The 16,284-nt window shown below is 30.8% G+C and overlaps 1 protein-coding gene across 4 annotated transcripts in view; it reads left to right on the plus strand.

Moving 5' to 3' along the window:
• The window catches only part of LOC129958951 (uncharacterized), a 383,569-nt gene that overhangs the window by 287,144 nt on the left and 80,141 nt on the right, over positions 1-16,284 (plus strand). For all 4 annotated transcript variants that reach the window (XM_056071704.1, XM_056071703.1, XM_056071705.1 and 1 more), the window contains one exon: positions 12,132-12,187. In XM_056071704.1, the coding sequence (XP_055927679.1) occupies positions 12,132-12,187 (56 nt within the window). The remainder of the gene's footprint in view (positions 1-12,131; positions 12,188-16,284) is intronic.

Genomic DNA, 16,284 nt, shown 5'->3' on the forward strand with positions numbered 1-16,284 from the left:
AAAACCGACTTTTTTTCCTGCTAATACATGACCGTTATACAACCTGCTGCTGTTTTTTGTGGCCTAATCTCGTTCTCACGAATTTACTATAGAAAATCAGTAGCTGAGCCTAATTATTCCATTAATACATGAATTATGGGGGTTAGTTAGTTAGTTAGTTATTTTGGATTTTGTGGCACAAGAGCCAAATCTGGCTAAGCTGCGCCAAACATATGGTTAAAGAATTATGGGGGAGATGAGCTCATGTAATAGTATCAGTTGAATGGCGCTGCATGCTATGGCGATCGAAAATCCTGCATTATTTTCCAGTTAAATTCATACAATAAGGTAACACTTAAATTATTATTTTTTAGTTGAATCATGTTTAGAATAATTTCCTTTAAAATATTAAGCATTGCCATTGGGGGTTTTATTTTCTGGATATTTCTCTTTAGGAAAAATAAGCACCAAAGTTATTTTAACATTGTATGTGAATGAAAGACGGATTAATATGTTGTCTATTTGAAGCATTCAGTACTGAAAATTATTAATATTTTAGAATCGATTGACGAAAGTTTTCTGCTATTGATTATTTACTTCATTTGACTCGCATATCAAAGTGGAGTTTTTAAAATTATATTTTCAGTTTTACTTCCTTTAGCGCTAATGTTTATATATCAGCACTCAGCAAAAAAAAAAATGATAAATGAACGAACTGGAAATTTTGATATACAAGATACAACATTCATGCGCATCAAATAATAATGATACAAGAAGTAAAAGTATTCGGAAAGGAGAAACATTAGTTAAAGTGTCTCTCTCTATATGAAATCTTGACTGTGTCAAATCGAGTATTGATATTGGTTTTTCTAAATAAATGTTTCTTTCTCGTAGACAATGAAAACGTCATTTTGACAAATCTTCACGTTTTAGACAGACTTACACGAAATCGGATTTTTTTTTTCTATCTATGACAGAGTAACTCAAAACGCTTGGAGCTAGATAGGTGAAATGTAGTATTGCAAAGTTGTATACGCCAAAAGGGTCGATTTCTATCTAATTTTGGACGAAATCCCTGAATAGAACTGTCTTATCTGATAATACATGAAATTTGGAGTCGCATGCATGTCAACGTGATAATTGAATTCATTCAAAGAAAGCCGCTCATTTGTTGAATGTCTTCTAATGAAGCAACCGAATTCTATTAATGTTAAAGAAGTAAATATTATAAATAATCAATGAAAGGCAGGTGAGGGAACTGTACTCGGAATAATGGTGTTAATCTGCAATCTGATGCTCACTTCGTTGTCAATGATTATCAGTGTGACATGGATGCAACTTTCGTTTTCACGTGATCTTTAATTATTTAAGAATGTATTTAATGACGAGACAAGCAAACTGACGCATTTGAACTCATTCGAAGGGGTTTTTTTTATCCTCGATAATGAATAGAGGGAGAAAAATGTTATTCATTAAGAGATATGTGTGTGTCTTTTTACTACTTACCAGTCTCAACCGTCGTGGCAATAGATGACTGGTTTTTTTTATTGGTGTCATGTTTTCTTGGTAAACTTTAAGTCCCCAACTCAACTGCCTTTTAATATGCAAAAAAAAAAAAAAAAAAATAGGGAAATGGAACAACGTTAACTCAGTTGCTGATTTTTTTCATCGCATATTGCAAATATTTTTTTTTTCTTCCCCTGTTTGATTTTACGGTAACATTATGTTGAGCGTTTGGTATTGGATGTATATATAGCAAATTGTAGTGTATTGAAATGTGATGCTAACAAGAATGAAATAAACGGCATTATAGCATGATAACATTTTAGTTCTTGGTTTTGATATGTCTCAGCTGCAATCAACTTTCGTCGGAATATTTACTAGAGACAATTATTATTATTATTTTTTTTAATGATGCGGATATTTCATTTTCTTTTCTGTGGAACTTGACTCGTTCAAATTTCTTTCAGTTCAGTCGAAAGTCAAAGCTCAAAATGGGTTTTTTCTTAATATTTTCAACAGTCGTAAATGAATAATATTTGAAGACTTTTTATTCATTCAAAGATGTGGATTGTATAGTTTAATAAAAAAAAATAGTCTGCGCTTAATGATGTTAATAAAAAAAAATGTTCTGGCTTTTTAGTATACTTCTAACGTGTTAAATGTGAATTGTACCGTTAATTTTCTCAATTTTTACTGCAAGTCGTTGTATTCAAAGTGTTGTATACTGTTTATTGAAATTATTTCCATTTTATTCTGATTTTAAAAAAATATAATTATTTATTAAATATTATTGAGTCTTCTTTTCTAGCGTTATAGTTTTAAAATTGTTTTTCTATTTCCGACTTTCCTGTCAGCTTCAAGATATTTACTGCCTTTTTCGCTGGAGATATCGATCTCCTTCTGCCTCCTCTTGAAATGTGCAAAAAGCTTTTACCTTTCGGATTTCGAAGACTAATAAATTCAGCCGAATTTTCCTTTCGTTAAAAGCTCTCCGTCCCTATTTATAAAATATTAAATTATTGACACGCAGTGTTCAGGCCTGGCAAGTCAACAAGGCTCCAAAATTGCTTCGAGATGGCCTGGCACTTAAATAGTACCGTAAAGCCTTTAATAGGATTACATAGACTTTTCAATCTCTTTCACATCAAATTTCTTTTGTTTTTCTTCGAGCTGAAGAATTCGCCATTTTGGGTCTTTAAACAACGACAGCTCAGAAGGATTTGAGTGGCTTTTTATTTTCTTTTATGAATATATTAAAAAGCAGAATTTTTATCCCCCCCCTCCCCTTCTTGTAAGTCTTTAATTTATAATAATTATTATAAATGTTTTTATCTTAAAATCAATTTTTCTAAATTTCATTACCAGTTGATAAAACTCGTGGGGAATTAAAACTTAATTTAATAAATCGAGTAACTGGTGATGTTTCGAAAACATTAGGTAATGAATGTTTGAAAAGTATGATTGAAGTTTTAAAAACAGAAGACAGTGAATGAATAATGAAGTTTTGAAAACTAAAATAATTTAATACCATTTCACACATACTCTTTAATAACGGTACTATTCTCTGTCCCCGCATAAAATTGTGGACCTTGACACTGCACGAGTTGGCGATCAATAATTGAGATATGCAGATCTTTGGCGTGAATCTAGTGTGCGATCTTAGGTGTTTAATCTCTGGCATGGCGTTAATATAGAAGCCCCTGAAAATCGAAAATGCATTTTGAACGCTTTTTTTCGAAATGTGATATAGAATGAGAAGATACCATTTATATAAATAATTTGCTTCCATGCAGGCTCAAGTACAGAAAGACAGAGGTTGATTGATAAGTTTTGAATTCCCTTCGACAGATTTATATTTTAGATGTTATCAAATTTGTAATGATCTTGTTCACTTACAGACAGGAATGGAAATGTAATAGAAATCGACAAATTTGGTAGAAAGTTCATATGCTAAATTTCATCCATGTAGCTCCAAGCAGTGTTTAGTGATTATGTTCACAGACTGACACACAGACATAATTTTTAAAAAATGTGTTCTGGCGTTTGAATTTTTTGATTATTATAGTACTTCAGTTTACTTCGTATACGAAAAAATAAAAATTGGAAACTCGCCAAAAATAAAAGAAAATTTTAATAACTTGTTAAGTAAAAAAAGGATGAAATTATTAACAAACTAAAGCAGATAAAGTTTATTCGCAATTTCTTAGTATTCAATATCATTGGAATTAACAAAACTATTTATTAAGAAAGAAGTATTGAGTCGAGTCAGATAAAAAAAAATTTGATAAGATTATATCTGTTGTTTAAAAGTGACCAAGATAAGCTTTCAGAATTCACTAATTTCTTAAAAAATTGCGAAATTTTGTTCATTTTTGTTGAATAAGATATTTAGAGAAAACACAGTTTAAAAAGTAAATAAATTTGCTATAAAGTACAGTAAATCGTTTATATGATTATTTCAAATTTGCCTTCCCTACAGATTGGATATTACAACTGTAGCTATAACATTTAATATGGAAACTTGCTTTGATGTTTTCGTTCAGCCATAGATAAAAGGGCGAAAATAATGTCAATTAATCTTTGAATTCAAGATTTTGTTGGGGGTTTCCACATATTGATTTGTGTCATTATGACAGGAAATAATTTTTCAATTCGATCATCCACCCGAGTATTACTGATGCTTAGCCATGGATATGCCCGGGTATACCGTTCTCATAGGCAAATTCTTCTCCTGCTATACTTACGAGCATTGACAATACTTATCTTCCCAAAACAAATTTCTTCAAGACTACATTACAAGATTCAGAGAAGCTGTAAGACACATTTAATTTGTACTGAACAATGTATTTTTAAAAATATCTTTGAGAAAATCGCATGCTGTTGATTCGATTCTTTTATGAATATTTTGAAATGAATATAAAAAAATTCAGCTGTAATTTTGATATTTTTTGTACGTTGACTATTTAATTCATACTTTTTACTTGTATTTCCTTCGCACGCTGTCGCATTTTTGGATTTCCTCTTGATTTTGCTTTTTAGTTAATCGCATCTCTTCCCTTGGAATTAAATATGTTATTGCTACAGCAGCTAATGAACAGCATTTAGAAATTTGCCCTTCTCTTGAACAGAAAATGTTCATGAGTTTATCAAGACACATCATATGCTAATGTTAATAAGCAGTACTGTAGTAAATACAACTGGTGTTAATTGTTGTTTGTAAAGGAATCTACAAACATATGGGTGGTAACTTCAGAAACTTTAAATTCAAAGTGCTTTTGTTAAATTTCAGCACCGAAAAACAAAAAAGGAGGATGCCTGATATGCTTTGTTCTACAATATTTAAATACAGATACAGTAAATAATTTTGTTCATTCACGCTTTCAGTTGGTGTGTTATTCAACTCGGGAAGACAAAATAATGCTGTTTTAAGAGAGAAAAAAAATGCAAGCTTCTACTAATAAGATACTGTACTATGATGATATAATATTATCTCGATATTGTTCGACATTCTAATTCCGAACAACATCATGGTGATATTGTATAGTGCTTCTAGGGTTTTATCGAATCGTCTACGAAAGCTTTGCTCTGAATCGTTTATCTCCAACCGTATATACAGCACGACATATCTTATCTCCTAGTAAGAAGTAGTTAGGATATGAGAAAAATCATCCTGAATTCGGTTGAGTACACCCAATACGATTCGAACTTTCCCTCGCAAAATGAAAGGAGATGCAGCTCTTGAATCCCTTCTTAAAATAAGGCCTTGCTACGATAAGAAAGGGTTCAGGAATGCATGCGGTTGTTAGAAAGTTATGCACTCTTTTCCCTTGGTGAAACGAAATATGACAGACATCACTCAACTTGAAGATATCAGGTTATTATCCATAGATTATAAAGATACAATATATTTATATCTTTAACTGGCTGAAGAGAATAAGCAGAAGCAGACATAACTTAAAAAGGTCTATTCTAGTCAGTCAGAGAGGCAAAACTATAAACAATTGTTAACAGTTGCGGTCTTCTATAAAAACTTTTAATGCATTTTATTTATATTTTTAAGAATTTTTCTTATATTATGACGTGAAAATTTAAAGCTGTAGTGATAATAGATATCAGCTGGAATATACATGTGTAGATGATTGTTTCTTGAACAATTGTCTTGAAATAAACCGTCTATTGTACTTAACTTATAGCAAATTTATTCTCCTGTAACTTTGTCCGTATGAGGTTTGCTTTTAAACATCTGAGAGAGAATCTACAAAAACGATAAAAAATCACAGTTTTCATAACTTTTGAGAAATTTTTGTTCTCGTATGTTCGTTTAAGTCTGTATCGCAGTCACTTTTTATGATCCAAAGACGATTCTAGGACTCAAACTGTAGCAAATGTATTCTGGTTTAAATTTGAAATTTTATTATTTTCCATAAAATTAACCATTTAAGAGATATTTTGAAGAAAACATAGAAAAGAGAAACGATTTTGAAAATTTTCAGACGCTAGGTGGCGTGCAGTTTTGCTCCAAGGCTGAAAGCTTGGATTTTAGAGAACTTAGCCAACTCAAAAAACATATCAGAAAATCAAAACTACACAACATTTTACATATAAAAATGCACCATTTTACTGAACTAGTTGACAATATGCTTAAAAGTTCGAATGTGTCGGGGCGAATGCATCTCGTAAGCATCGCATTGTCCAAAGAGTTAAAGAAAATCTGTAGATACCGCACATGTAGTTGTAATACTTATTTATCAAATCTGTTTCATTTCATGAATTGGATATCAACTCGTAATTTATTATTATTTTGTAACTTTCAGCAAATTACAACGAAAAAATGGCTAGAGGAATCGCCAAATTTTTTAAACATTATTATAAGTTAAAAATGAATTTCTTATTCTAAAGAAGAAAAAGTGGTGACTAAATATGGCGGCTTGTTCTATGTGTCCCTGAACCAAGTGATCTGTAGTCTTTTAAAGGAAAGCCAATGTCTAATGCGACGGGGGAAAATTGGATTAGACGAGCAAAGGGAAAAGTTAAAAAATGGGAAAAGGAAACAAACGCGAAGTCTTTTGAATTACTGTGCAAATGGATTTACCAAAACCTCGTTAAATTTCAATAATCCTAAAGTCTTCGTCGTCGCAAGTAATTTGTTTATTCTTTTCAACCATGTGGAGGATTTAATTTTCGTTTTCTTTCACATTTTTTCCACCCTGCCAGCGCGCCTTTGAAAGGTGCTTTTGATTTTTCACCATGCGAGTGCAGAAAATGAATTCTCGTTGTCTAAGAGACATTCGCAAATATTTGTCATTAAACAGACTAGCGCTTTCTTCAAAATTCCTGCATTTTGACTGGAAAAAATCTGTTAAACAAATAAAAATAACTTATCTATAATTACAAGATTCCATTGTGCTCTTGCCTCATTTTCCTCTAGATGCGCTCATTATAAAATTATTTATCCATTTTCGAATGCTATTAGAAATCAATAGTAAAACAAATGAGAAAATGAAATTTTCAAATGATACAGAGTTTCTTTTTAATGTTTCTTGAAACTGAAATGGTCCCTTTCTTATAGTTTAAATATCTATGTTAAACTATTAAATGGATTTTAAAATGTTAATAATTGTTCAATATGTTTGCCTTTCAAAATACATATTCAAACTTAATCGAACTGGAATCTTAAGCTAAATTGTACGTAACATTTAAATATTATATATTGCAATTTTTTATTAAAAAGGAAAAATTCCTTTTATTAATATGAATCAAACTGTTTAAGTCAACGAGGACAGCAATCTCGGATTTTTGTGGAATAAGATTTCGTGTGTTTTTTAAAAAAATTTTGTTTTCATCTGCAGATTTTTTTGATAAGCTTCATCAGACGCTTTCGTTTTTCGAGTTCCTTAATGGCAGAAAAGCGGCTGAGAATTCAGTGCTTTGAGCCTTAGCTGAGATTCGAACGTGCTACTTTTCCGGGTGCTTTTACATCCATATTCTGAGCTATTGTATAAATTTTTTCTTCAATTAAAAACATTCTTAATTTTCTTCATTGATTAGAAAAATATTGGAATTCTTACATTATATAATAATAAAAAAAATATTTAAATATTCAAGTTCGTATTAGTAATTTTTCATTGCTAAGAATATTAAAATTCTTATTTTTTGAATTGATTCGTTATATGTGTGAAAAATGTAAATCTAGTAGTTTCATCTTGAATAAACGAGAGTACAAAATTTCCGGGAAAATTCGATTAAACATTTCAATTATGGAACAAGTTAAGTAAAAGTATTTGATAAAATATGCGATTATGAAAGAGAAATTTTAATTTTATCAATATCTCATCCAGGATTGTTTTTTTATTTAAAAGCTCCAATTTTGTATTGTCATTAATATTGCCGCTTTTATTGAATTTTATATAAATAAATTGTAACTATTTATTATTTTTATACAATGCCTCTTTTAAAATTGGAATATGTCATTTCCCACTTTGTTTCTGTGGAATATTTTACTTACTGCAATCTCCATTATTGCATTTTTCTGGGAATCATTTCAAGTTTATCGAAAATTACTTACTAAAAATTTCTCATCTTTTTTAATAATCGAAGAAAAATGTCACTCCAACGAATATTTTTAGTAACAACGAGGTTATTTCGGAATAGAAATTTCAGAAGTGGATACTATTTACAATTCCGCTGTATTTGCATATGCGCATCATGACTGAAAGAATCATTATTTTCCGTTGATTCTGAAAAGCGATATGAAGCTGTCATTACTTTAATTGAAACTCTGTGAACTGGATTATCTGAAATGTTTTGTTTCTTACTTCAGGGATTCTCGTGGCGATTATGATTCTTAAAATCCGACACTACTTCTGGTTTAAAATTTTCACGCTTTGCTTGTGTTATCTTACGAACATAACAATTTTGACTGTTTCGGCCTAGATCATCAAGATTGAAATTTTTATTTTCCCAGAACTTTCTTCCATTTCAAAATAGTGAAATTATCGCTGTAATAGCGAACAGCTTTTTTGCACTAACAGTTTTTCGATATCTACTATTCCTGAGACATTTGGGATTGAAAATCACTTTTCAATTCCTAATTTCGACTGATTTTTAATATAAACATGCGACACCTCTTTGAAATGCTCTATTAACTCCAACCTTTATGAAATGACTGGTAAAAATGGTAAAAGATGAAAAAATTGTTTTTTTTTTATCTTCCTGTGTGATGAAATTTGAATTGTCCTTTTTGTTAATTTGTATTTTACGGCAAAATGCTACATGGCTTGGTATATTTAATTTTTTATTTCTTCGTAATTCTGTTCATCCGTATTCGTAAATAAGTGCAAGGTTTTGTTATTTTAATACTTAGTTGCTCTTGTATGCTGACGACAAGCAAGAATCTTCCTTCATCTTACCGATAGAAATGTATTAAATAGGGTTGTATTTTTTCCCAATTTGGATGTTAGCGTTCTCTACAAGGAATGTTAGTGCCTTTCCGTTTGTTTGGAAGGATTAATGTAGGCAACTGATCCGCAAACACAGCAACTAACGAATTGCTGTAATTCACAGAATTGTGTGTGTCTTATTTGATTCTAAGGAAAAGAGATAGTTAGTAAAATTGTTGTTGTTCTTTTACATTATAGATTCCAAGAGGTGAAAGGATTGGAAAATTATTTCGGTGATGTCAGTGACTACCTGAAAATTCTTCAGGCGGCGAAAATGGCGAATGAAGATTTTCATGTTCTGTGACGTAGCAGCTTAAATTTCATAATCTTTCAACACATCAACGGAATCATTTTGACCCCAAATTGTTGAACAATTTCTTATTTTATGGACTCTTCTAATTAAAAAAATTTGCCTTTGATGTATTAAGCGGAAATAAGTTGTATTTAGAATATAAATGCGATTTCTCGTATCGGAGCTCATTGTTTTCCCTGCCATTAAGAATAACTTCTGTCTTTGTTGCTCGTGCTCATATAATACTATTCTTTTGGGGATGTCTTTTTAACTTAAATGGCATTTCAATGTTAATTCGTATTCCAGATTGCGAATAGTTTTTCTTCTGATTTTCATTTTCACAAAGGTATGTGTGCTTTTTTTTTGGATTTAAAACTGATTTGATTTTTTTCCCCAACATTTGTCCAAATTTCTAGAATGCTTTCCAAAAAGTCAGAAGCACAAGAAAAGCATTTCTTTAATAGTTTCATTATTGGGAATTCTCAATATATGCAGCCATTCGTTTCTATGAGCTGCTCATTTCTGATATATCTCATTCAGTGGTAAAGAAAGTCAAGGTCATCTGTCATATTTTGGAGTATTTTCTGTTATGTGAATGCAATGCTTATGAGACAACTGAAATTTTGTGGAATGTTCTTAAATAATCTCACAGTTGATTATTTAATTAAAAAAATGATACTTGCATGTATTATTTGAATAAAACCTACAGATCAAATGATTAACTGAAAAATTTATTTCTATTTATTGTTTGATTTATAATCCAAGTATTAGATTTCATTTTTCCTTCTTTAATGAATTGAATTTTATGCTATAGAAAATGAGCATGCTTTATAAAGTATGTTTTCAACAAAAAATAAGACTGTGGATGAAAGGAAAAACGAAATTTTGTTTTCAGATTAAAAGATCAAATAAATCCGATTTTTGGCGCCATTGATATCAAATATATAAATGTTTATAGTTGATTATTTGAAATGCTGAGCGTTTTTTATTTGAGTGAAAGAAAAATGAGAATGTAAAAGGTCTTAGATTGTGTTTCCCTCATAAATCTGCGAAAAATCCAACTGTAACGCTCTCTTCTTCGGCGGGAAGAAAAGCGTCTCTTCCAAAACAGCAATGATTCACATAATCAATCCCCCCCCCCCACTTTTCCCACAGCAGAATCAATAGGAATAACCACATCTACCGCTCTTGTCCTTGCTATGACGAGTCTTCTCTAAGAAGAAAAGGATCGCATTTTTCAATAGGATTGAATTGTACAAACATTTATTAAAACAGCTTTATGTGTACATTGTAGAGTTTGTTTGCTTTTGAGACAAATGAAAGAAATAAAAATCAACTAGTGACATTTGAAAGTAAAAGATGAGCAATGATATAAATACTTTCTTTACAAATTTTGCATAGCAGATATTTTTTTTTCAGGGGGAAAACAGCAGCTTAAATAATGCTAATTGAATTCAAACTTAGGAATAATAAGATAAGTCGTAACAATAGACTTCAATATTAAAAACATATTTATATGTAAAATTTTATTTCTTTGTTTTTAAGAATAACAGGAGAACGTACAATGAAATACTTTAAGAAAGAATGAAAGTCATTTAACACTATCCGATTGTAATGATTAACAGAATGAATTGGCCAGTTAAATGCAACAAAGTAAGCTTCTGTAGTTAAAAGTGAAAGCGAAAAAGAAATATTCTATATAATATAATAATGTGAAATTTAAACTGCGAAGTTTTAGCAGTGTTTGAAAGGTGCATTATTAGGCAGACATATTGAACGAAAAATTCATATATAATAACGAAAGGGAAATCTTTCGAAGGAATCTCCATTGAACTCATTTATGAATCCTAATTTTAACAATGGCTTAAAATTAGGATTCAAAAATAAGCATGAGTGCATAGCTTTGCATTAAATTGTGCTTCTTTGTTGTGTGAACCAAACTGCATGGAAATGAAACTGTAATAGCTGATTTTTTTTAGACGATGTCAAAAATTTTGTACAAAATTCCTACAGTTTGTTATTTAAGTCTGCTCTTCTCAAAGATATCGTGTTTTGGAAATATTTACTTCAAAAGAGAAGCTACTAATAATAACTTCTAGCCATAATTAAGTATTGATTAACTTAATCAATACTTAATGAATGCGCTAATATTTTATTATGCATGTTTCCTTTATGAATTAAATATTGGAGGAAGGGAGTAAATTTCTTTCGCTGGAGTAAAAATGTGTTTTGAATACTTTAATGAGATAAAAATAATTTAATATTAGTTAGAGAAGGAAATGAAAAATTCTTTTTTGAAATTTTAAAATCCTTCGTTGGGGGAAAAAAACAACTCTTTCATTTTCTTTCCGCTACTAAGAAAGTTCGCATAAATTCAGTGTTCCCTTTTTCTAATATTTGCCAATTGGATGTTTCATAATTTCTCTGCCTTTTCGAATGAAAGTGTTCGCTATGAAATGCATTATCATTTTTTGTTGGCATGTATACTGAAGGGTTTCAGATCATCTGGGAACGTTGCGCACCATTCAAAGGCTAAATGTCCTTCGTTGCAGTAATTTAGAGAGTGAATATCAACTCTAGTGTTGTCCTTGTCATCTAACCGCGGTTGAATATAACTTCCCCAAATTGTCCTCTTGTTCGACTCATTCTACAAATTACTACCCAAGTCCAGATTAAACAAATCTGTGATAGTTATGATAAAAAAAAATCAATTTTTTTTTTCTCGCATGTCCAGTTTGATTTACTTAGACGTGATCCATCATTCATTTATTGCTACTAATTTGCCTCCCACTTGAATGCTCCCTTTACTTCAAAACGTCATTTTATGGGGAAAATGGTTGAAAGGGAAGAAATTTTAAGCTTAAGAACTACTCAATTAGCATTTCTTTTATAATAATTCTGTTTTTTCCCCCTTTCAGGGTGCGCCATCTAGTGAGAGCAAAGATCCCCCTGAAGATAATGGAGGCTGCTCCAGGTAAGAATAAAATGATCTTACTCTAACTCTTGAAATGATTTAGTGGATATTTTCTTGTTTGTAGTCTTGTTTATGCACGTAATTTTTTCGATAATTAGCACTTAAAAGAAACCCGATTAACTTCTTTCTATTCATTTGTAAAAATATCAACAGAAATATTGTGTTAATGTCAGCTCCAGGAGGTTTCCCTCTGCATTTTTTTTTTAATATTAAAAAAAAATTAAACTGCATATTTTGAAAAAGGTTTCGCCCAAAATGTTAATTATTTAAGCGATTCGATATGAAACATCTTTGGCCTGTTTTCAATTAAGTTATTCAGATAGAATCCGTTTATTGATCTTTCATATTGTTTGAATCATCAGTTTTATTTCCCATTTCCCTAACTTTTCTTATGTTTCGCCAAAAAGTATCCTACGAACGCTACTCTTTACTCAGGAGCTGATTATGCAACAATAAAATTGAAACTTTCCAAGAAAAATGATCTCTTAAAGCGTATGCAGTTTTTGTTTATGCAAGGGGTCGAGTCCATATTAAAAATAACTCTAAATATTTATAATATGTATATATATATTTTTTCAAGTGACCATACCCAGTTTGGAGTGCAAACTCAAATTCTACAAATTAAGTTAACTCGAACACATCATTAAAAAAAACAAATGCTGAATTATGAGTAATTGAAACTCGGGTTTACTGATGTTAAATGATGATAGAACAATTATAATTATTTTAAGATTACAATAAATTCCAGATAATTATATTTGAAAAAGCAAAGAATAATCCAACTAAGAGATTTGATTTGAAAACGAAAGAGATTTTCTATCCTAAAGAATGGGAACTGATTAAGAATAGCAGATTTCTAAAATACGTCTTTAGAACTGAACTAAAATAACAGTTAGTTATTGAAAATTTGATCCAACGATTGAATGCAATGGCGAAAGCATGGTTAAATAAAAATATAAACCAAAATAAAAAATATATCAATGGATTGTATGCTACCATTAGATTTTAAAATTTAAAAATGTTTTTCATATTTGCGCTTCTTTTATTGCAAATAATTGAATATAAATTCCATATCGTAGATTTTCACTATTGATTCCGAATTTTGGTTTGGTGAAGATTTTCTTAGCAGCCAATTTGATGTCATTTCACTTCTCTGAAAATAATTTTGATGACGCATGTTAAATGTTTCAGGATATCCAATATCTTTTTCCAAATTTAAACAACAAGAGGGTGGTGGTGGACAATCAGGCTTCTACACATCGAGAAGTGAATGTGTGTTCCCTCCTTTCACTTATGTATTCTGAAAGATTGGAATGAAAAGATTGTTTCTATTATTTTTTAGTTAAATCCATAAATGAATATTAAAGTATCAGTATATAAATTTGAATTCATTTTGGTTGTTTCGGTGCCTGTCTTTTTAAAAGCAACTCAAATGTTAAATAATCGAATGAACTAATGAAATGGAAAAATGGAAGTATTAAAACAGAAATCTTCTGCATTGAGACAACCCCTCCACCAGATTTTTCTTTTACATCCAGGACTTTTGTTTCAAATTCTATCAAATTTATATTAGGTGAATTCCTAATGTTTGAAATTGTTGAAGGAAGGGGAAAATAAGGTTTGTCGTTGAAAATCTGAGAACTCTATGAAAATAAATAAGACGATGTGTTGTAAAACGAAATTCTTGTCTACCAGATATAAAAAGGAATTTCATCTATATCGGTTGCGCAGCCAAATACGTTTGTAATAAAGCATTAAATTAGGTTACATATATAAATTCTGTTCCTAACCATAGAATGTTTTAATCAAATAATTCCCATGAAAAAAATCAGGATGATTATACTATTTTAACGAGAGTTCGAGGTAAAGCCTAAAAACTTGTTCTTTTACTCTAGTATAATCAATATATCACTTGATCATCAGCTAATGTCCGAAAGACATTTTGCGACTTGTTTGCATGTAAATTCAATGGACTAAAGCTAAAAACTTTTCAACGAGGACAGATAGAAAAAATGTCAATTTGAAACTCTTATCTAATAGTAAAATAAGATTTGGGTGGTTTTTTTATTATCTTCCAACGCAATCATCCATGTCTAACTTAATTTACCTAATTCCAAAACCTGAAAATGTGGGGGGAGGGGGAAACCACTCACATCGAAAAGAAAGACTTTACATTATACGAAAATACTGATAACATGAAAACCCAGTTACTCTGGGATAAAAAGAAAATCATCACTTCGGAGGAAAAGACTTTTATTGAATTGGTTTTAAGCTTGGAGAAGTTTTGCATCGAAAACATCATTGGTATTTATTATTATTTATTTCTTCTTTCTTTGTGTGGAATTCCGCAAAATAATAAGTCGGGGAATATTCTGGCGTATTTTACAAGATATGCCACTTTTTCCTACTTTACTTAATACTCCTCTTTCCAATTTTCCGGTGCAGAAGAAGATTTAAAACTAAAGTCGAATGAATTAGAAAAGTCCCACAGATGTTTTTGAAAGGCTTCTTAAAAAGAAAATCCCCTGACAAGGGTCCTTTTTCCTGAATTTCAAAGAGGCTCTATTATTTTTATTTATGACTTTTATTTATGCCTTCCTGATCAAGGAAAGTTCAGCAGAGAAGAGATAATTCTCAGTTCCTTGTCACATCTTTGGCGTTGATGTCAGATCCATGAAATTTAATTTTCCCCTTTTCTATTTGAACTGACAGGACCCCGCCTTTGCTTTTGGGAATCGTTTGTTCTCTGCATCCACGGGGGGGAAGACATTCGGAGATCCGTTTGTGGACAATTTGGATATCACGTGGTCAGAGGAACAATGCAAGCCCTTTTATCCCGTTTTCGCTCTCTTATTCTATTGCGCCGGTGTGTAAATGAGTGAGATCCATTAATAGAAGGAAGAGTTTCTCTAGATAGACTTCCATCTTCTCTTGAACGACAAACTGCTTTTGACATATCGAGGCAATTCTTGGTTATTGCAATCTCCTGTCGATATATATCGAATATAAAATTTCCTCACACATTGTTTCTTAGAAACTGAAAGGAACGTGGTACAGCTCTTTTCGGATTTCGTACATTGGGACAGTTGCATTTAAAAACACATTTTTCTTCCCCCTCGTCCTAAATTTTTCGAAAATAAATATTGAAATTCTTCAACTTAATACTTCCAAGTTTAATAATAATATTGAACTAAAATCCCAAATCAGTAGATTTATTGTTCGAGAAATAATGAAGTTATAAAAGAGTAACATCTTGTCATCAACTATTATTTCTTTTATAATTTCTAAAAACTTTTATCTGCTGATTGAGTCAATCTATGCATTGATTGTAAAGAATTAAAATGGTTCGTTGGTTTTGAATTTTGGTCTCGTGTCAAATTTCTGATTATCACACAAATGACTGCTATAGTGTTATTTTTCTTTAGATAGGTTATTGCCATTTTTATCTTCAGAATCGTTGTTAAAATATTCTTTATAAGCAAGCCCACACTCCTACCCTCCTTTTTAACACTTTAGGGGTAAAAAAATGAACAAAAAAGCTATAAAATTGTAAATAATTTAACAGGAACGATTTTTGAAAAATGAATTTTCTTTTTAAGCCTTTCCTTTGCTTTTTTTGAGAAAATGACAATTTGCGTGTAGTTCATACATTTTATGATAGTGAAATTCATGGTCCCTCCCTTCACCCGATGTTACTTTGATTCACAAATCTTATTATGACTGCAAAAATATCAATGAAATTTGGGAGAGAAAACGTTAGATTTTTTCCCCCAAACATATTTTTTCCCTTGTGTATTTTTTCGAAAGCAATAGCTTTGGGAAAATGTCGGTCTGGGATCGATCGATGTATTGATGCGGCTGTAAATGCCTACCTGTTTCATGCTTTCCATTTTCTATTGGACCAGAAATTCCTTTCGACATGACTCTTTTGTTTACCAGAACAACTTTGGAATAGATGCGCAAAATTCATTTGAAATGTTTTTGAGATAACCTCAAAAGTTATAATAGAATGCAAATACGTTCTTGCAATTTCACATTAATAATAATAAAATTTCTTAATCATTGTTTATTTTGAATCGATTGAAACTTTTCGTAAC

The sequence above is a fragment of the Argiope bruennichi genome, chromosome X1, assembly GCF_947563725.1.
Source record: "Argiope bruennichi chromosome X1, qqArgBrue1.1, whole genome shotgun sequence".
In the NCBI taxonomy this organism is placed as follows: Eukaryota; Metazoa; Arthropoda; class Arachnida; order Araneae; family Araneidae; genus Argiope; species Argiope bruennichi.